This window comes from Solanum dulcamara, chromosome 4 (genome assembly GCF_947179165.1).
Source record: "Solanum dulcamara chromosome 4, daSolDulc1.2, whole genome shotgun sequence".
Taxonomy (NCBI): domain Eukaryota; kingdom Viridiplantae; phylum Streptophyta; class Magnoliopsida; order Solanales; family Solanaceae; genus Solanum; species Solanum dulcamara.
In genome coordinates, this window is record NC_077240.1 from 929,657 (window position 1) to 953,545 (window position 23,889).

General features: G+C 30.1%; 2 protein-coding genes across 3 annotated transcripts; one reads left to right on the forward strand and one right to left on the reverse strand.

Annotated features, from left to right (window-relative positions):
* Window positions 1-119: 119 nt before the first annotated feature.
* LOC129885309 (chloroplast protein FOR GROWTH AND FERTILITY 2) lies at window positions 120-4,491 on the forward strand. The gene is made up of 2 exons (XM_055959544.1): window positions 120-711; window positions 3,493-4,491. Exons 1-2 carry the CDS (start codon window positions 406-408, stop codon window positions 4,330-4,332), a joined length of 1,146 nt encoding a protein of 381 aa, XP_055815519.1. The 5' UTR covers window positions 120-405; the 3' UTR covers window positions 4,333-4,491.
* A 2,949-nt stretch (window positions 4,492-7,440) lies between these two features.
* On the reverse strand, window positions 7,441-8,547 carry LOC129884443 (probable BOI-related E3 ubiquitin-protein ligase 3). Of its 2 annotated transcripts, XM_055958739.1 has the most exons (3): window positions 8,428-8,547; window positions 8,044-8,301; window positions 7,441-7,956 (listed from the first exon to the last, which is right to left on the reverse strand). In XM_055958739.1, the coding sequence occupies exons 1-3, from the start codon at window positions 8,485-8,487 to the stop codon at window positions 7,456-7,458; spliced, it is 819 nt and encodes a 272-aa protein (XP_055814714.1). In that variant the 5' UTR covers window positions 8,488-8,547; the 3' UTR covers window positions 7,441-7,455. The 2 variants fall into 2 exon arrangements, with proteins under 2 accessions (XP_055814714.1, XP_055814715.1); XM_055958740.1 differs by having other exon boundaries at window positions 8,044-8,506.
* Between the last annotated feature and the right edge of the window lie 15,342 nt (window positions 8,548-23,889).

Consider the following 23,889-nt stretch of genomic DNA (forward strand, 5'->3'; position numbering starts at 1 on the left):
ATTTAACTCTTAAAAAAAAAACTGTGATAACTAAAAAAATAGAGGAAGTATCGAACTCGGCGCCTTTATAGTTAACTTTATCTCACTTATTATAGAAAAGCAAAAAAAAAAAAAAAGTCCTTTCCAGAAAAAGAAAAAGAAAAATTGCATCAAGCGCTTAACCTGTGATTACATGCTAATCAAACATGATTAAAGAATGGATCAAAAGAAGAAATGTCATCAACTACTCCAATACTTTTGCTCCTTCAACCTCTCCTCTTTCTTCTGCATATAATCTGAAAACCTCTTTCAGAGATTAATAATCCACACTAAGAACAAACTGACTAATAAAATAGTCACAGAGGGAGAGAGAGAGAAGATATATTTGGAGGAAAAAGGCCAAAAGGGGGCTAGCAATTTACTGTAATGGAGAGGCTTATCTATACCAACTCACTTCCCTCTAAACTCCACCTAAAGCCCTTTCCTTGTCTCCCTAAACACCAATTCTCCTCTCCAAGATTCCCATCCCTTCTCCGTGTCGAGTCTCGCACACCCAATTCGCTTTCTTGCAAGTGTCTTCACCAGGTTTCATCTTCTGGGTCTACCCCTTCTTCAAGATTTGGTGATGGGCATGTGGGTGATTCGTCAACATCTAAATATTTGGCAGATGGGTCGGGTTCAAAGCCCCATTTGCTCAACTGGGTTGCTGAAACTCTCTCTCGGCAACGCAAGGTACTAGCTTTATTCATATTTGCTTTTGCATCTGCTTTCTATTTTAGGACATGTTTTTGTTTTGGAGCTGGTTTAATCTGAATTTGGTAATGGGTATTGGATAAAATTGAGCTGTTGGTGTAACTAGTTTGCTTATTCTTGGTGTTTACGGTAGTTGAAATTCAAGGATATATTTTTTTGTGTATAGTATCAATCTATATGTAGATGTGTTTGCTGATACAATATGTGTGTAATGATGCTACTATATAAGTTGAATTGCACGGGATGGCCATTGATCAGGTTGGTAAACGGAATGTTAGTATCTGGTGGGAAAGCGCTACTGACTTGTATTTGCTAGAATTGTATCTGAATTATGATTGGCGCACAGAATTCCAGTTTCTTGAATTTGCTCATGTGATAATATTTGTGCTTGCTTTATGGAGAGAATCTTTGGTTTGTACACAATACACATAGTGTTAGTTTCTGGTGGAAAAGTTTTGAGATCTTCTGCTACTGGCTTGTGTTTGCTAGAATTGTATCTGAATGATGATTAGCGCAAAGAATTATCTTTATGCTTGCTTTATGGGGACAGAATCTTTGGTTATTTGAAAGAAACTAAAAGCATTCATCAGTCATCACAATCTGGCATGTGCTTCTTACTTTTATCAATATTTTCACATCACTGTGAAGTACTAAGTAGGTGAGTGAAACCTTTTGCATGTTTTGCTTGTTTTGTTGAGCTTTTGCAATTGCAGTTAGAGTCTAGAAATCTTTATCCTTTTAATGCAACAAAGCTTCTATCAGTTGCCTTTGATGATGACAACCTTTTTTTAACTTATCAGTACCATGATCAAGACAATTTTTTTCCCAATATGGATTAGCTTTATTTCCTTGAACAAAGCTCTGGATATCTTAAACTCAGGTGTATAAAAGTGATCAAAAGGACTAGGTAATTTGAAAAGTAGTTTTACTTTGAGGAAAAAAAAAGTAGTTAAAGCTTCACATGGGACTTGATTCTGATGATCTTATAAAAGTTGTGCTAGTAAATCATTGGCAATCTTGCACTTTGTTACCCAATTGGAAACTGACCTACATTTGCTCAGTTTCCAATTGGGTGATCTTTAAATGTAAAATGTAGTTTTGATTCTTGTTCGGAAACAGCCTAGACCTTCACAAGGTAGTGGTAAGGTCTGCATACGCTCTACCCTCCCCAGACCCCTCGGGATTTACCTGGGTATGTTGTTGTTGGTTTTGATTCTTGATGTTACATCTCTCAAACTCTCACATTCTTACAACTGGATGTAGAGTTGTTGAAGGAAGGAACCACTCACTCTTAGGGGGAAAAGTAAAAGTGTAGAGAGATCTATGGTGGGTGGAAGGATGGACTAGCACGGGTTTTAGGTCAAGGAATTATAACTTTACATAGGATGAGGCCACAGACAGCCACAGTGCTACTCTGATAAATGAATCTGGCTTGTTTATCAGCACAGCATGCAGTCCGAATCAGCAACTACTAATTGCTCATTCCTAAGGACAGCCAATAAAAGAATATAATCGAAACAGGGTCGGAATTATGCAGGAGTTGCAGTTGCCAATGTTGTCTTGTTCTCTTGTTGCTTAGGATTGGTAGCTTATAATGGAGAACTCAACTTTGGTTTTTCCATTCCTATGGTAGCCATTTTAGGACTACTAATAACATTGTTGCTTAGGATTGGTAGCTTATAATGGAGAACTCAACTTTGGTTTTTCCATTCTTATGGTAGCCATTTTAGGACTACTAATAACATTGCTTATTTTGGAGAGGCTAGTTTTAAGGCAGTGTTTCGAGTGTGTAAGTTAGTTGAAGCCTTTTAAGGTGATGTTTGCGTACATCCTACTCTCCCTAGACCCCACTTGTGGGATCACACTGGGTATGTTGTTGTTGGGTGACAAGTTGTGACCCATTTTGCACTAAAAGCCAAAAGAAGCTAATTAGGGGTTTTAATTGTATATTGTACTTTTGACTTGTTATGATGTCTATGTGCTACTTATGCAAGTATGATTTGCGTTTTGGACTTAGACTTTTAGATTCTTGTCAACTTTCACGTAGTAAATTTCAGAACAATCTATTATCTGGTGTGGAATCAAGTACCAACTAAACCAGTTTTGCTATAGTTGAATTCTGCCAAGAAAATACCTCACCTTTTTTGTAGCCTTAAAAAATTCATATCTAAAGAAAAACAAACTTGAATTTAAGTGAATAAAAGGATTCAACCAGTTGTGCTGTAATCATCAGTGTGGACCTTCTATTATGAATCTTTTAATTTAGAAGTATTCATTTTTTAACATGGAAATCTTTCATTCTCAACAACCTTGAACTATTTGTATAGACCTTCTGCTCTCTTGCTATTGTTTATCTCTTTTGCACATGCCTGATTTTAAGTATCGACAGAAGTTGGAAACTACAAAGTCTATAAAACTGCAGCATGTATAGAAAGATGATCCTGATTTTAAGCATTTATCAGCAGTTGGACCTTTTAAAGCAGTTCTTTTAACCACCGGGATGTCAGGCCTGGAGATACCTATATGCTTCTATATTTTCTCATTGTTACGTTGAACTTCATTTTTACGCTGTGCAGCAGCTCACAAGGAGAATGAGTACAAAAAAGGATTTGTTAAATTTGCTTCTATGGGACACTACATTATCTGAAGAAAAAAAAAACATCTGCGGCATTACACTATGCATAAAATTTTCATCTATCAAGAGAAGGCGCTTATGCTATATTCCTCAATGTGGCTTATGATTACTTTAATTCCTTTCAGGTGGTTTCTGCTAGTACAGTAGTCCTACTCTCAGCCATGCTTGTGCTCCTCCACCCAGTCATTGTTTCACCTGCTTTTGCTAGTTTCCAAACTGCAGCTAAGACAGGGGGTCCAGCTGCAGCAGCAGTGGGGACTCAACTTGTACGTAATGAACTACTAACAAGTGCATGGGCTGGTTTCTTTGCTGGTTGTCTTCACACCCTATCAGGTCCTGACCATCTTGCTGCTTTGGCTCCTCTCTCGATAGGCCGTACACGGATGGAGAGTGCGGCAGTAGGAGCCCTCTGGGGCTGTGGCCACGATGCTGGACAGTTGATTTTTGGGCTATTGTTTCTTCTCCTAAAGGACCGACTCCACATTGAAGTTATTCGTACATGGGGGACAAGAGTAGTTGGCTTCACTCTTCTTGTCATTGGAGCCATGGGAATTAAGGAAGCATCTGAAATTCCTACACCGTGTGTTGTCCTTGAAAATGGCGACTGTGATGTTAGTATGTACGAAGGCATTGACACCCCTGTCGGTGGGAAGAAGAAAAAGATAGGCTTAGCAACTTTTGCTACTGGAATTGTCCATGGGCTGCAACCAGATGCCCTGATGATGATCTTGCCCGCACTTGCTTTGCCTTCTCGCGTGGCTGGTGCTGCCTTCTTGAGTATGTTCTTGGTTGGTACTGTTATAGCAATGGGAAGCTATACCGTCTTTATAGGCTCATGTAGTCAGGCACTGAAGGATAGAGTTCCTAGAATAACAGAGAAGCTCACTTGGGCTTCTTCCCTGATTGCAATTGGCTTAGGACTTGCCATTATCGTCAGTCAATTTTTTGGTTTTAGCCTATATTAGGTGTAATCCGGCGATAAAATTAGTTTACGTTCAATGTTAGGGGATGTCATTTTGATGAGGATATATCTTTTGATTGAAGGGAAATCTTGTAGTATTTTTTCTTCTAGGGATGGATTGTAACATTTGAGTTTATATAATGTTATAACAATTTGAAGATTATCTGATGCTTGTTTGATTAAAGATATGAATTCTAAATGTTTTGTTGATTCACTTGCCATTTGCTCAAGAAAAATCACTTGCCATTTGCCTTCGAGTCCTTAGTTGATCTTGTAAAACCACTCATCACATCCATCGTTAACCATTGATTGTTAAGACACATTTTCAAAATTTCCGCTAATGGCTGTATGTTCGATCAGTCCTCCCCCTTAGTGGGATAGTCGTTAGGACATGAATGAAATGCGAGGAAGAGAGATGTTTGCTTAGGTGACACTTATTCAGAACGAATAAAGTAATAGTCAAATTCTACAATATTTTAATTAGATTAATTTAGTAAAATACACCCCTACTAAATTTTTTCTTATTGGGTGTGTTTAGAGATGCAATTGAACAGGTGGGTCAAGACCCAACTCAACTAAAATTTGTTTAGGTCAAACGAGTCAAGTAATAGGTCATAATCTAACACCACCCCCACCCCCAAATTTTTACTAAGTTTTAATTATTTTATTTGTTTTTTTTTAAAAGATTTTAGTACCTAATGAGATTTTTTTATTTTTTTATTATAACTATATATAACATACCAAATTAAAAGATCTTTTTAAAATATTTTAATAAGATTTTTTATTAAACATAAACATAAATTATTTATTATCCTAACTGTATTATATTAAAAAGAGTCAAGTAATATAAAACGAAAAAAATAATAAGGTGAATACACCGTAAAAAAAGGACGGAGTGAGAACGTTACGTAATGGGCCCACATAAGAGGGGTACAACGTACACGCTATTTGGGAAGCCCAGTTTGAGTCCACTCTTGGGCCGTACACTGAGCACTGTACAACACGTAATTCACACAAAACTGCCCCCACCCTCCATCTACTGCTCTATTAACGTAACCTTCTATTTAATACTGTGCTGACAATTTTTTAGCCTCCCTATATATTTTTCTTTAAAAGTAGTATATATATATCTATAAAATTTCAATAAAAATAATATTGACAAGAATAGTTACAATACTGTAAAACTGAATGACTAGTTTTTCCAAGAATTGAGACGTTTGTTACGTGTTGTTGTTACTCTTCTCTTCGGTACATACTATACAATATTTCACCTGTTATACGTTATTCTATTATGTTTTATTTGAGTCTACTAAAAATATTACAACCTTTTCACCTTCACAATACATGAATAAAGAAACGAAGCTAGCAAGGTACGACCTGCACCTGAATTCGTCCTGAGACTCACCTTGAAAATGCATTTGAAAACATTGATATGAGAAAGTAAAAACTAATAAATGATTTGTCTTAGTCAAATCAATTGATAAATTATATACTTAGCTCGTCTTATATTACTTGTTCTTTTTTTTCTTTACATATCTTTTAAGAAATCATAAATAAAAATGATATTTTTATTAATTACCCTTTAACTCTTATTAATACACTTCATTTATTTGCCATTTTCATCAACATAGAGATTAATAATGAAAATCTTTTTTTTTTTGGAACTTTGCAATATCTATACTCACAAAAATAATAATTTTAAGGACAAAATAGAATTTTTTTAATTATTTCTTAATTTTATAAATTAACAAATTATTTCTTCACGACGTTGCTTCTGTAAGGTCATTTGATCGATTGATAGAATTATGCATGTATTGGTAACATAAACATTAATAAAGCAGGAATTAGTTGTGTATATTAATAACGCAATAGTTAATTATATAAAATTTAGTCAGTCATATATTTATTATTTCATTTTTTATTTTATATAAAATAATATATAGATTATCTCATAATTTATATATGTCTCGTTTTGTAGAAAATAGAGGCAGGGACCAAATGGTTTATTAATCATATTATGCTTTATGCGTAATGAGATAAGATCAATCAAACATAATATAACATAATATTTTAGATTCTATAAGTAGATTATTTTATTTTTTCCAACTTTTATAACCAAATAACATATAAATTTATGCAAGTCTCATACATGATTAACTCCTTTCTTATATGCAAGCAAACCACTCCTACCACTAACATGGATTGGAGTAAAATGGTGAAACTGCTTCACTCATAAAGTATCATCTCCGAATGGATTCCGGACACCGATGAAATATGATTATTTCATTCAATTATTCCATGCATTCTAATTTATGTGACCATTTTCCTAAACACAAATTTAAGAAGAAAATAAATAATTTTGAAATTTGTTGTTTAAAATACTATTTGATCAAAATTAAATAATTTTAATAATAAAAAACAAAAACAATCACATAAATTGAGTAATAATTAGACTTAGTTGAAATCTAAGTCTAGCGTACCAAAGGAAAGTTGAATGCCAACTTAAAAGCTCATCTTCCGTCACTTTATCCATGCCATTTTTTTGCAACTTTACGCCTAGTTTTGTAGCATTAGGCCGTGTGGCCAAGTTGAATAATCTCTTAACTCACTCAGCAATCAACTAGCTTATCTGGAAATAATTGAAATTCGTATTTTATCGAATTCTAATAATTTAGAGCTCTTAGTGGGATGTGAAAACAGGAGGAGCCATACTGAAATATTGACATATTGCTATCAACCTTTTTTTTTTTTTCCTGTAACGGTTCCACAACTTACTACTCATACTAAAAAAAAGACTGCTATTATCAGTCAGATATGAATAATCAAATCACTGCAAAAATCCAAAGAATTAAAATCCCACCATAAAAGGTAAAAAAGTAACATCTCAAAGAAAGAGTAAAAAAAGATGCTTAATTTTCACTGTACACTAAACCACCAGTAACTATTCATAATTTCATCAGCAGCAGGGGATTTCATCAAAAAAGTACACAAAAACAAAGCCCCAAAAAAGGTTCAGTAAATCCCCCTGACATAAGAGTTAGAAAAGAAAAAAAAAACATTTACCAATGTTTTTGCTTTTTTCTGATGAATTTTTTTTTTTTTTTTTGGGGGGGGGGGGGGGGGGGGCTCAAATCAAGGCTTCAATGCTGGCTTTCTTGGCTATTCCACAGACAGGGCATTGATGAAGAAGAGAATCACAAGGTTTGCATGAAGAAAGATGTCTACAGGGCAAGAAAATCATGCACGAAAATCGAGAATTGCAGCTTTTGCAAATCATCTTTCTTGTTTCTTGTTCTTCTTCATCATCCTGATTATCATGAACATCACAGCAAGATTCTGCATCTTCTCCATTGGTGGACAAACAATAACCACTTTCTCTTAGCTGTTCGATTGTGTTGTTTAATGACATGACAATGGCTTCGTTTTCATTCACGATTCTCTGCCATGCTTGATTCTCCATTTCCATTTTTTTTAAGTATTCTTCCAGCTCCTTTGTCCTGTTTGCTCCTCTTGCAATTTCTTCATCCTTTTGTTTCAGAAGAAACAGAAGTTTCGATTCGTATTTTCTCCAGATCAATGCAAGTTGTTGCTTCTTTTGCTCGTTTAAAACCCATCTCAATTTTTCATTCTGTTTTTACCAAAATCAATCGTTAAATTTCTAGAAATAGAAGAAGAAACAGACTAAAATTTAAAGCCAAAAATAAGAATCGCATACCTGTAAGATGATGAACTGATCGATTTCATTCCTCTGTTTCTCCATCTGGGTCGCTAGAAACTGGGAAAAAGGCATTGATTCAGTAATGTTGTTATTCATCAAATTCTGATTTATGATTTTCTGGGTAAACATCTGTTGCTGCTGCAGGAAATTGGGTTGTTGGTGAGTAGTTAAACAAACGTGATTGAATCCTCCACAAGCATTCTCCATCAAATCTTGCGAACCCCCTGACGAAAACCCAAGATTATCTGTATATAACTGCGCTTGAATAGCCATATCAACAAAACACAAATTGGGGAAAAGTATTAATAAATGATGGGGGAGTGAAGATGGTACTGTGTATGTTTATAATTGAATATATCTTTATTGAAAGAAACAGAAAACCTGAAAAGGGGGCAGAGAAGGGATTCTCTTTATCTTTCTCTTTCTTGTGAAAAATGGCATTTAAAGAGTACGTACACATGCAGATTTTGTGACTTGACTATCGGGTCAGAGATGATAAAGGACTCGAGAGAATTCAATTCAATTCAATTAGGAGTAGTAATTAATTAATTAATTAAATATTAAGTATCAAAATTTAGTTGTAATTGAATTCCCATTCCTAATTGTGGGGTTTTTAAATTGAATAAACATAGAAAAGGTCAGCTTTTTTTCCGATTACAGGGAATCAAAGATTTGTCTCTTTCTGAAGTGGATTCCCACTCCTTATTAAAATTTTGTTTTCCTATTTTGAAAATTATTTGTTAAAAAATTAAATTAAAATTTTTCACCGACAATTTTTTTTTTATCTTTGCTGTAATTTGGTCCTCTATTGTTTAATTTAAAAGGTAAAACCAAGACATGCTAAAGGAAAAACAAATTTTCATTAATTACTTGATTGTACAAATATTTTTATACTAGTAGTTTGATAGTACTTGAGTTTTGAAAAATAAAATTATAAAAAAGTAATTATATTGGTTAATTCTAATTTAAATTTTTGTGATATTTGACAAAACATATTTTATTTCCAATTACTTGAAATGTTTGATCTTGATATAAAGTCAATTTCATGTATTAGAAGACAAAGGAACCAGGTTCCTCCAATTTTTAACAAAATTTACACGATTTATGAAAAATTATGAATATTCATAAGTAAAGGGATCAAAAGCGTACATTTTAAGTAATTGAAGGTTATGTTTTTAATTAAATATCCCAAAGAACTGAAACTAAAATTTAATAATAATTGAGGGACTAAAATGATATTAATCCAAAAAAGTAATGTACAATTAATATTTGCATATTTGAGTTACATCTGAATTTCAATTATTTCGTCCTAACCTAATCAGAGCTGGTTAAGACAAGTTGTTGTTTGTGTTAAAGTGATATTAGTAATCCAAATCAGATTGATAATTGACTGGAATAGAAGAATTTCAAAAGCAATAATCTTATCAAGAAGTTGCTTTATTATCACACCTTTTTTTCTGGTAAATTAATTATTGTTTTGTTAGGAAGTTAATACGTAAAAATCTTCAAGGAAGTGATAAAACCAAATTTAAGGAATTCACACCAACGTATTATAGTGGAATTTCAAAGGAATGTCCTTTCTTCTAACTTAATTGATAAGTTAATTAAGCACTTTTGTTTAAAATATATATCTAACCTTATATGTGAAAAAAATCATGTTTTTTATAGCTGAATTTAAATATTTGAGATAAATTCAAATAAAAAAATAAAAATCATTACAATTCATGTGATTGATCTCAACTTGAATTATAATTGAGGCGTGTTGTAACTATTGTGATTTGTATTAAATATTTCATGCATACAAGTCATAATGGTGATTCATCATTCATGCCACCTTATGGTCCACAATGTTTAATTAAGTAAATTAATATTTAGATTCAAAAATCATGTGCTTAATAATGCTGATTAGCAATTCAGAATATTGTATAAGTTACTTTTGGACCTTACAAACATATCTCTGCTGTTATTTTCAGATTTCATAATGTAAAAATAAAATAAAAACTTTATAAGAGCATATAAAATAAAAACAAATTTGTAAATTATTACGAAATTAATTTCACATGTTTAATTACTTGGTCATTAAGGAATCGTTGATAGATGATTAGAGTTATCCACGCGTTAATGATATAAAAAATTCTCGAAAACCAATCTATGTATTAGTATTATATACAAAGATTAGTTCAGGATTTACCTTCTATTTGTATAAAAAAATACAGAAATTCCATCATAACTTATAAAGTATTAATTATGTGTATTTCTTGATTGCAAATCAAAACCATATTAATTTTATATATGATTAACTTGCCATAACTTGCCTCCTAACAAGCTTTTGGAAGCAATATAACTTATATATAACTTATATATACCTAACTCATCTCCAAAACAGCTACTAAACGACCCTAATTAAGTAGGGAAACTTACATAAATATACAATATTAAAAAAATATTTACCATTTATAGCAATAAAAAAATAATTTCACTGAACACTTATAATACATTTATAATACAGTTTTAATACATATTGCAGAGAACTATTTATAAAACATATATAATACAAGTTTTATAAATGGATAATATATTTATCACATATTTTAATAGACTTATAATACATTATGTTAGTTTCTTACTACACAAACATAATATATATTTTAAAACACTTATAATACATTTATATTGTATGCATAATTCACTTTTAATACAAGTGTAGATTTATCATAATATTGCTATATATTGCTATAAATGGTAATAAATAAAAAATATTACTAAAATCAATAATTAATTTTTAAAAAGCACTCAATCAAATAATTTTTCCAATTAAGTATGTATAATGGTCCATATGGACCGTCACCTATGTCTGTTAACGGAGGCCCATGAGCGTACCTACATCACTAATATTATTTTTATTTTTCAGCTAGTATTTGATATTAATATTAGTGTCTTGATTAATTAAAATTGAACTCTTGTAAAATTCATTTAGAAAAAAATGCTTTCTAATATGATGATTTTTCGTATATTAAGATCTTGAACTAGAGATTCTTGATGAGTGACAATTAATTTTATTCATCTCATCACAATTTTTACTTTACGATATTATTATTGTTATACGAAAGGTTCAATTTTAATTATTTTTTTTTAGTGCCAAATTAATGACTTTTAGTTGGAAGTTGAAATTTTGCTTTCCCATAATTTGGCAGCAAGTATTGGAATTAGACATAATTGATGATGTAACATTTTTTTTGTTATATGTCGCTATTATTTTGTTTTTTGGCACAACATTTCTGACTAAAGTTCCAATATTATTTGTTATCAAGTAAATCAACTTAAGTCTGAATATACAACTACGTAACAATTACGATTACATTTTTATCCTTTTGTCAAATGCTAAAGGTTTGAAATTCTAGATGATAAAAAGAATACACCTTAAATTCTGCCAATTTTATCCGAAGGATAAATTCATTAAAAGACATACTTATCTAACCTCAAAAAATACCAAAGGGTGTATTATTCATCTTAAAAATTGTGGAAGTGATAATCTAATTAGATATTTGAACTACAGCTGAACACCTCAAATTCCAAGAAATTTTCAGGTAAAATTTCAAAAAAACTTTTGCTAACGGTTTTATTCGTCTATTAGATAATTAAGTTAACTACATAAAATATGTATTTTCTTTAATTACATGCATTAGACACAAGTAGAAAATTACAACTTATTAAGGCAAATGCGTATAATTAAAGAAGATGTTATATTTTATTCGGATAACTTAACTACCAAGTAGACGAATACGAACACACACAAAAATAAAAATCAAAATTTGAATTGAAAGTGTCTAATTAAAACTCTTTATTAAAACATTAAATTCAAACCTAACTTAATTTGAATGTTTAAATCGGACAAATTTATTGACCAATGTATTAAGCCTTAAGATAAAGGATGATATATATAGTTGGAGAGACACAGAGAACACATGAATAAAGCAATACGGAATAGATTTGGCGTTATTTTATGTTTACGCAAATTCATGATTCATCAATTTCTTGTTTCTTACCCTCCTTAAATTAAATATATCTATGCATATTCATATGATTAACCTATATCCTTTCGTTTTCAAATTTTGTTACTTCTCCTAAGAATCACTTTGGGAAAATAGCATTAGAGATCATATGGGATAATCACGCGTTATGTATTTCTTATTAATAAATATCAAGTAGGGTTGTTAAAGAGACGGATTGAAATTAATTCGGTCTGAGTTAATTTATGATTGTGTTATTGATTTGTTCAAAAGTTATTTAGACTAAAAAAATGTGTTATAATTCAACTCGTTCAATTTTTATTAAATTTTAACTTTTTTAGTTTGTCCATTTATAATCTTTTAAGTATCTATTTTGTTTTTATTAATGTGCAGCCTTATTTATATGCTCAAGATAAATTAATAAATGTTCTTTGCGTTTAAATTTGTTTGGCATTTTTTTATTTGCTATAGAGTTTAAGAAAATGAAGAAAATATTTGAATCTTGTGATCTTAAATTAAAGACATGTCAAATATATAAAAAAAATATATATATTTAACTTTTTGATCTTAAACATGTCACATGAAAAGTTAAAATTTAATTAAGAGTTACTAAAAAAAATATTCTTTTAAAAATAAATAAAAAGAAAAGCCGATCAAACAATTTTAAAATGGAAGAATATTATTTAATATTATTTCTTAATAAATTATGTGCTAATCCCCATGCTAATCTACAAGAGCATTAGGAGAAGTACATTTTCCTACCTAAAAGTACTAGCTAGTAGGCCTTTTATGAATCTGAACTACACTAATTCACTTCTTCCAAACTCTAAAGTCTAACCCCTATTGGCCTATTAGGTATTATCTCGTATTAATAATCGGATATTTAACAAAAAAGAAAAAAATATGGTCGTATTATTTTATTGAGAATTATACTTCAGTGTAAAAAGGATGTTTTGACCGTTGATACAATTTCATACAACAAAGGTATTGTTACTAGTCCAATATCAGTAGGTGAGATGATAATTTGTCTCCTTACATTTCAATTGATTGGATGCTAGAGCACACTGATAAGGAGATCATTGCCGTGAAGACCAGCTTATGATGTGTTTGGAAGCCCGCGGCCCAACCTCTCAAGTAAAGAACTGTTACAAATAATGAAGAAACTAGTAGATTCAGATATGAAGTAATGTAAAATAAATTAAATTTGATACCTGAATATTCGATTTGATACCCTGCTACTAATTCTTCTCCTCCCAGGGATGTTTAGGAATATGGGTGCTGGAGGCTGAGGGACGACCCATTCCTCTCGTTAGACCTTCTGTAGCACTCATAGCTACAGCCCTAACTCGATTATTTTCTAATAATTGTTGTACCTCACAAGCCACATTAATTGCCCGGCATCAGAGAATTCCAGGAATTTTCTCTATTTATATACAATTTTTAGAGTTGAATTAGGCTAATATCTATTTTGTTTACATACATGTTATTTAGAATAAGGCCTATCCAATTTTTATTTTACCCGATGATAAATTCACATATTATCTTTTCCACAATCTAGTTATCAATGTTAGGTTTGCTTGTCCCACATCAATAAGTGGAATAGTAATATTTTGTTGTATAATTTAGATAATTTTTATCTCTTGAACTAGATTTTGAATTGGCATAATACATAAACATGTTTTTTAATTGAACATAACTGACATTTATATCCTCCAACTTTGAATATACACAAATAAACACTTAAACTTACACAAAATTGAACAAATAGACACACAGACCTACGTAACATAATAAACATAGAATGACACGCATATGATGCATGTGTTAACTTGCTTAACTCTATACAAATTAAATGACACATTTATACATAGAGCTTTTGGATTTGAGTTTAGAATTAGTAAAAGATAAAGAGTATATCTTCTTAACACAACTAAAGAAGACTAACAAAAATGAAAAGAAAAGGTAAAAATGGAGAGAAGAATAGTATAAAAAGAAGGCAACTGCAAATAAAATAGTGGAAGAAGTTGTGTCAATGGTCATAATAACAAGTTATTGATTTGTGCTCCCTTGTTTACATCCTTTTAGACTTCTTTTTTATTTCAGACTGACTTTACTGAAGAAATCAGCTAACGTATCTTTCTTTGTTTTTGACACACATCACATGTCCAATTATATATCCCCAAACTAACACCAAACAATATGTAGCACACTTGACCCATTCCTCATTTTGGACGTACGGTTTACTTTTGTTTGTTTTTTTTGTCCATCAATCGTATTTTATATGACGATATTTAACTATACAAGTAATATTAAAAATAATTGATGCTCATATATAGGCTCTTTAGAGATGCGTATTATTCTAGCTTTGAAGAATTGGGTTCTTCAAACATTAATTAAGAAGTATTTAAAATACAAATTCATTTCCTCAAAGAATCCTTTTTGCCCTTGGAATTTAATTTGTTGACAACTTTTGATCAACAGTTTGCTGATTAAGGACCTGATTCTTTCAATGTCTACGTAATGCTTTTGCATTCTTATTGTCGCATAACTAGTTCCTCCAAGAGTCGTGGTTCGTTTCTACTTGTTTGTTAATCATCAAAATTAATTTTAGCTCGACTCAAGTTATCAAATAATACCTTTGTCTCTGTTTTATGATTTTAAAAAATATCTACTTATGAGCTATTTTTTAGCATTGAGTTAGACGACTTAAGACACAAAGTCCATTTCTAATTATCATGATGCTTAAGAGACCAAAAGTCCTGCATCAATTTTCTTAGCAATGAAAAAGGTCTTTTTATATGATTTTGGAAATCCGTGCTTCATTAGCTAATTTTTTATTCTACATTCACTTAGGACTAAGTTCTAAGTATTTCTTATAATAGTGCATACCAAGAATAACTTAAAATTTCTATAAATATATACGAGAAATAAAACAAAACAATGAAATTGAGAGTGTGTATATATATATATATATATTTGTCATTGGAAAAGAAGGTTTAGCATTTAATAATGTGGCATGGAAATTTTAGGGTGAAATGGTCCCTCGTAGAGTGAAAGGGCGTGTTGAGCGGTGAGATGGTCAGGAAAGTAAAGGGGAAAATAGTAATGCATAGGAGACTAGGGGGTTCATGTGCTTCCCTACCTACTAAATGCCTTCACCTCTTCCTCCTTTTTTCATATTTCTTTTTTTGGTTTTTCAATGTGTTTGGAGTCCGTGGATTGCACATCGGACGGTTTATTTGGGAATGATATTTTCAACATAATTTTTTTTTTATATTTAGAGCTTGTACTTGAGACATTTAAAAATGAAATAGTCTCACCATCGTACCACAACCCATGTTAGTTCCTTTTTTCATATCCCACTATAATATGTACGTAACCCTTCCCTTCACATGTCATGAGACCATTACGACAATTTTCTTTTAACAAACCAAAAATTCCAATCACTTACCCATCTAGGGAACTACACAAACAAAACAAACTACGTTGTATTATTATTATTATTAATTTCATTTGTCGTCAACTCGCCATATATATATATATATATATATAGATAGATAGATAGATAGATCGATCGATCCTTTTTCTATAGAATCAATTTACAGAATTCTAGTAGATATACATGGGTTCATAAGTGTTTTGAGTAAAGTCTTGTTTCTTCTGCATCACTCACTGGCTACATGTCCCTCCAACTTTGAGGAAATTAAAGGAGTACCAATGAATGCAACTCTTCCGACTAATAATTTTAAATTGATATGTTCACTTTACATTATCTTTCAAGCAGTATTAAATATACACATCCCTTCCACATCATCTATTTGTTTAAAAATATTTTAAAGTGTCTCTGCCACTACGTATACATACTATTCCCATGGCTAACCTAATGTGAGATCAGTTATTCACGTGACTGATGTTTGCTCCTATATATATCACGACTCACGAGTAATGTTGATGCGATTTTTCAAAAAAATTACTTACTACCATTTATAATCAAGCAAACAACATGTACTAACTTATCATTAATATGGTACAATTACATACTTTTATTATTCCATGTTTATATTAAGAGACGTACAATTGATGTGTGTGCCTACCATATTAATTGTTAGTATATAGTAATTGAATATATTTCTCACAAAATTGGGCATCCACGTTCGGGCCTAGAATTAATCTAGGTGTGATAATTGACAGAGTTGTCCTATGGTATTAGTTAAGGCCACCTATCTAAGTGTCGTTGAACTTGAATTTGAAAAACGTGAAGAAGTTCGACATTCTATCAAAAAGGGAATGGGTCATTATCAGTATTATTTGTTTGGTCTTGTGGTCCATTTTGTGGACTAGAGACACATGCTATTAGTACAATGTATAGTGAACTGCATTGCTCTTTAATTAATACTCTACGACATTATATTTTTGTTTTCGAGAAAGAAACGAACTTAGCATTGGTGGATTTATCGTTTCAGATCTAGCTATGAGAATAAAGAGCTTAATTCATGGCATTTAAATGTTGTGTTGTTTTATTACGATAGACGTGGGATTTATTTTAAGTAAATATTTTTAAATTGTTTAGTTTTATATATATAATTCACGAAATATCACACTAGTTAAGAATTGATTATAAATGAAACTGAGACATAGTTATCATAATCACATTAAACGAGTTGAACGACATATGAAAGAAAGTTTTTCAGGGGACCAATCCCTATCCAATAAAAGTCAATTGACACTTTTTTGTTGAGAAAATACATCATGTAGTATATATATTATATCTTGAATGTTTTTTGATATTATGGGTGTATATTTTCTTTATATAATAAAAACATTGGGGTATACATGGATGGTTGGTTGTCGGTCATCTTAATGTGTCACTTTTATAGGTGGCAAGCTATCAATTAATTGTGCAGAATATAAATAACTCTATAGAGATTAAAGTCCAACAGCACATAATAGTGCCAATTGAATATTTGACGAAAGCCTAATTTATTTTGTTTAAAGTAGTCCTCTTTGGAAATTAATAATATAATGTTTCGAGAAAAAGTTCAAAATGAAAGCGTTACTATTTCTTTCACCTATGACGTGTCTTTGTCACTAGATAATACCGTGTCCATGCAGTTTCCTAATTTTGACTATATTTTTTTTTCACCGAAGACTGACGTTTCAAAGACTCCAAGATTTGCTGAGATATATGGTCTACTTATTTTGGAATTTATATTATATAAAATTAAATTATTATTATTATACGTAACTAAGAATAGTTAGTCTTGATTTTTTCGATATTTGGGGTTTATTGTTGCGGTGAGCCATAAAAGGACTAAACATGTGAGTCATTTTTTTCCAAATTTAAATGTCAGTAAACCAGCTTGACTTTGAATATACCAGTCTAGAAGGTGGATTAAATTTTAGTCTACTGATAAAGTTTAATTATTTATTTAAAATTTCAAATCCAAAAGGAGATCATGGGGTTTGTTTCGGTGCATGCACCAATAAGTATCTCAGTTAGACAATTAAACACTTTAATTCATTTTTATTGCGTCTCATTAATATCTAGTGTAATATGATGTCTAAATGATTATTATGTAAATTGAAATATTCATCTAATAAATGAAGATGAATTGAAATATCTAAATATGTCTATTTAAATTCAAAACATTATTTAATTATAAGCTAACACCAAATTTAAATGTTTGTTTATTTCTTTATTTTCTTCACTCATGAGGTCAATACTTGTTTTCCATTATCTCTTCTTTTCTTTTTTTTATTCACAACCTCAATTATCTCTTCAACTTGACTAATATTCTTGGCTAATCAAGAAGAGGATGTATAATTATATTTTATTCTGACCTTTTTTTCAAAAGAGATTCGTTCACTATACTAAAAATAGATATTTAATAATATTTGTCTAATTTATGAAATTAAAAAATAATTTTAAACTTAGTTTCTAATTTATCTTTATCATTAATTAATTATAATTATTTTTCTATTACATTTTTAAGACATTGTATTTATTATATTCAAAAAGTAGTATGATAAAATTATTTTTTTATTTATAATTTTTTTTAAAAATGCAAAATTAATAATAGATAAGTATGGTTGGACTGGGTAGTATAATGTTTTCAAAGGCCGTAACCCCTCCCTTGCGTGCAACTTTGACTAACACACACGTAATATTCTAATTCTAACTAATAACAAAGGTTGGTGTCCCATTAGTTTGACTAGGCGTCTGCTTTTTCCTGAAAAAAGGAGATTGTGATGCTGATTTTTTAATTTTTAAAAAATAATTAGGTACTTTCTTATAAATATATTACTCGCATAAGTTATGCAGAATTCTTTAAACGTGTTGTTTTATACGTGATATTAATAATAATACATGGGAATAAGAACATTAAAATGACCAAACTTACAACCATCAACTCGCTTTAATTTTAGTTTAAAAAGTAAATGCATATTTAAAATTATACATCATATACCATTTTGTAATACATAAAATTAAATATTAATAAAAAATTTATGTTATAATCTTTGCATAACTTGTCTCTAAACTAAACAACCCATATTTAGCTGTTACTATTTAATTTACATGTGATCATGTATTATTATGTAACTCAACGTGCTAGTAAATTCTATGTTCCCCTCAAAATAACTTTTCTTTTTCAATCCAAACGCGCTACTAAAATTTATGGGAGACAAAAGAAAGCTGCTTAGATAATAAGTATTTCTCATCTTCAATCCAAAAAGTATTATAAAATTGTGGAGACGTAAAAAAAAAAAAAAAGGTTTATGGGATGGAGCATCTCAATTTCCCTTCCCCTTGTCAATGTTTCTTTTGATTTAACAAGGTTTTGCTTTCTTCCAAATTCCAATATATAGAATGCCCCACAAATTCTATTTCTTTATCAAACTTAACCTCCTTAATTTCTACCTTTTCTTTTTCCTAGTTTCCAAGAAGCTGATCGATCAGTCTAGCTCCCTTCTCCACGTTACTATATGTCACAACAACAAAAATATATCAAATATAATCTTCAAAGTGAAGATTTAATTCTTATTCTTACATATCTGACAAGTTCAGTAGTAAAAAGATTGTTCGTAATAAATACACAACTCTCCACGTTACCATATGTATTATTTAAATTCTAAAACTTAGTCAAAAAGTAGAAAATAAATAACAAAAGATCGATGTGCTTATCCATTCCGTACACATGGAAAAAATAGGCGTCTTCGATTGAATGATTTAAAAACCCATTAAAACAATTAGTCAAGGAGAAACAGTACATAAAGACAAAGAAAATAGTAATGCATTATCAAGTATAATAGTTTAATCTCCTTTGTTCGTGAACGAACTATATTTACTTTATTATAAGTACAATTATTATTAGGAAAATGCAAAGCAAGCAGGGACTTCTTTGCCGTCCTTCATGCGGCAAACAATATAATAATGGAAAATTTTACTTCCAAATATAGCTATTTAGGAAAATTCCTGATAATAATAGAGCAAATAACACAAATTTCACTGACTTAAGTCTAATTACTTGCCTTTACTTTGATTTTTTGAAATTATCTTTTGTACCACATTTACTTTGCTAGATAGATGTACCTGACACGATTAGATACATGTATCTAACGCACTCAGATACATGTAGCTCGAATATATGCATGTCAAATTAAGAATATTTTATTTTAGATACACTGTATTCAAACATGATTCACATTTATCTGGTATACACGAACTATCTCGTTCGCCTCTCTCCTTTTATATATATATATATATATATATATATTTCCAGATTGTATCTGGTATCGCTGAAACATGTATCTAATATGATTTACATGTATCTAGTTACGCTGACTCTATCTCTCTCTCCCCTTTCCCTACGTATATCTACTACATAATGTATCTGGTATACTAGATGTATATATCTAGTGTGATTATAATGTATTTGGGATACACTGACTTTCTGACTCACCTCTCTCTAATCTCGCTCATATCAGTCCCTATGTATCTGTATTTCAGAATGAATATGGTATCAAAGATAAATGCATCTTGTATCTTCGATAAATATATCCGACTTGAAATCGAATGAGTGATGTGGTGTATCTTACATGAAATCTGATACAAAATTATAAATTAGTGAGATAATGTATAATTATTTCAAACTTTAGAATAGATTAGTATTTGTGATGGAAATATTTTTGTACTCTACCGGGTCTTTCGGTCTCTTAAAGAATATGGGCTTCCTAAGTTTGGATATGAGGCCCATTTCCATTCAGTCTTGAAAATCTAGCTGAAGTCTTACTTTTTGGGAAAACTATACTTATACCCTAAAAAGAGATAGTATTTACCCTTAAATGTTCTATTATTTTCATATCCCATCTTTATTTTAAAATAACACAGATATATTTTAAAATTTGCCCGCCGACGTCATGTTGATATCAGCGGCCACCCTATATGATACCGGTAGGATATCAATATACCAACGGAGTATCACAAACAATATATTTTCTACCAATTTAGAATAAACAAGATTGTAACTTTAATAATTTTGTCTTATTTGTTTCTTATTTATTTCTTAAAAAAAGAGCTTAATCTTATATGATACTGTAGGGTATCAATATACCGATGGAGTATCACATATAATTAAACTCAGTTCTAAATGATACCGATATGGTATCAATATACCGACGAAGCATCACAAAGAATATATTTTCTACTAATTTAGAGTTAATAAATAAGATTGTGACTTTAATAATTTTCTTTTAAAAAAGAGTCTAATCCTATATAATACCGATAGGGTATCTATATACCGACAGAGTATCACAGAGAATTAAGCTCGGTCCTATATGATACCGATGTGGTATCAATATACCGATGAATTATCACAGAGGATTAATTCATAATAGTGATGTTGACGTCATGAGCGAAATAAAAAAGGAGAAAGTGGGATAAGAAGGTAAATAATTTGGATCATGAGTTCATTAAGAATAAATAGTTTGGATTAGATACAATTTGAATAAATAATTTTACAATTAGATCTATTTTGGGTAGTTTCCCTTACTTTTTAGTATAATTTATATAAATCTCATAGTCGTAAGAGCCAATTATAAGTTATCTCTATTCTTTTTCAAATTACAAATTTTTTTTATTATTTGAAAAACTCGGATACATAAGTCATCTTCTCTAATACACAGTGATGCCTTTAATGATGCTGTGGTAAAAAAAGAAAATCAACGAAAGATCTGTTAATTGAATATTTTATTACGTTTTAAAAAAATAAAAATAAAGAAAGTATAAATTTTGAAAAAACTTTATTGGCAATGAGATTCAATCGTTGGCAAATTGAAACATGTTAGTACAATTCAAAATTCCTCTTCATATTCTTCAAAAAAACTCTCATTTTTTGAATAAAAATTGTCGATCTTGTTGAGACATTCCGAAATCTGAAAAAGTAAGGTGAGGGATGAATGATACAAAAGTGATGAAATTGTTGTTGATCAAAATACGGGAGTTGTTGGTGGCTCCGATAAAGGCTTTGAGTCAAGATCCGTGTATGGCGCCATTGTTAAAGATGAAAAAAACTTACGGGAATTAGTACAGAGCAAATAAAAATATGTAGAAGGATTTGTCATCACGTTTTTTTGTTTGCAACAAATCAAATTGTTGATTATTTTTTTGTTGATTTCTTGTTGTTCATTTTTTTGTGATACATATAGGTTCAAATTTTTAATGTATCTAGTTGATTTTCTTTCTTAAATTAATGTATCATGCATTCATTTCAATATTATGATACATTACATTTTTATCATGTACAATATAATGCGTTCAAATATCAGTTTTGAAATATAACCTTAATTTATTAAAAGACAAATTAGTATGTATCATATTCATAGTTGTTTATTTGATTCATAACTATTAAAAATTTCGTTGTTTTTGACTATTAATTAACATATTCAACTAGAAAGTTATGTATCTGTACACATTATCAAATATAATTGTTGATATATAAACACTAATATTCTTATAACAATATCAATTAGTATCATATTCATAGTTATGTATGTGACACAACATTGATAGAACAACTGGTTGATTTTTTTTTAATTTTTTTGTTGTTAATCTTTTTTCTGATACATATGCGTTCTGGACATGATACATAAATTTGAATTTATAATAAATGTACCTAATGCATAACGACTACCACTAATGCATCTATCTCAAATATAACATCTTATAGGCAACAATTATCTATTTAATGTATCTAGTAGAAATATTGTACTTAAAATTCAGACAAGGTACATGAATAGTAATGTATCATGATAAATCTATCTATCCCGAAAATACAACTCAAATGTAATGTATCATAATGTTGAAATGAAGACATTATACATTAATTTAAGAAACAAAAATAATTAGATACATTAAAAATGTGAACCTATATGTATCACAAAAAATGAACAACAAAAATCAATCTTCATCCATATGTATCAGCAAATTTTAAGATAAAGAAACAAAAAAAAAAAAAACTTAAGTGATGGAAAAAAATCTACCTCTTGAATAACTTAAAATCAATAATTGAAAAGAGAAAATTTTTGAAATTCAAAAATAGATTAGTGGATATAATCATGTAACTGTGTAGAGATTTGTGTAGTGAAAAAAGAAAGAAAATTATGAGTATGATCTTTTGAATTGATGTATCCGGAAAAGGAGATGATGGGAGAAAAAAAGAATTTTTAATATTTTTTAAATGATAAAAAAAATAAGAAAATATGATTAAAAAAAGCGTATAGTTAAGTAATTTTTCCTACTTTTTAGCCAATATAACAGAATGAATTTGTGGCCAGATAGATGGGCCTCATCCAATTCAATTGCTCCATTATTAATGTCATATAGTCACTGTTTACTTATTTAAGAAATGTATACATATTATCTAATCAGATACACCTTATGATTAATCTGAAATAATTTTCTTAATTGATGTGTCAAAAGTCATGGACTGATCATATTTTTTAATTTAGTAGTAACACAATTCTATTACAATATATAACTATACACCCTTTATTTCAATTGTTTGTTTTACTTTTTCTTTGAGTCTGTTTTTGAAAGAAATTCTCTTTTCTAATTTGACATTTCAATAGTTCTAACATTTCACATGACATGTTTAATATCACGTAATTAAGATAAATTATTAATTTCCAAGTTTTCGTTAGCACAGTCAGTGGTAGAGCCACCTTGTGTTCATTGGCGGAGCCAGTATTTTCAATAAGAGGGTTCAAAATCTAAAAAAGTAGACACATAAACTAGGCGAATGGAGTTCGACATCTACTATTTATACATAAAAAAAATTATTTTAACCATATATAAATAGAATTATTTTTGGCCGAAGGGGGTTAGCCACCATGTGGCTTCGCCCCTGCTTGTGGTTAAGGGGGTCATCCGAACCTCTTTCGACAGAAAATTATACTATTTATACACGATTAAAATAATTTTTTATTTATATATAGTAAATATCGAACCTCCTTTAACTAATTCGTGTATCTACTATTTCAGATTTTAAATCTATTAAATTAAAATTCTGACTCCACCATTAATTACCGTGCGTCACAAAAAAGCAAATAAGTATAATTGCATGTGAATGGGGGAAGATGTGGATTAGTGGTCAATACCATAAGTATATTTTCATACATTATAGGTCAACTTTAAAGCTATATTTAATTAATTATTAATGCACAAAATATTAATTTATTTAGGTAATCTAACAATTTAATTTTATAAACTTAGCAAATAAATAAAGAATTAAGCGATACCTTTCAGTAAAAATACGAGGTGATAGAGCTTAATGTG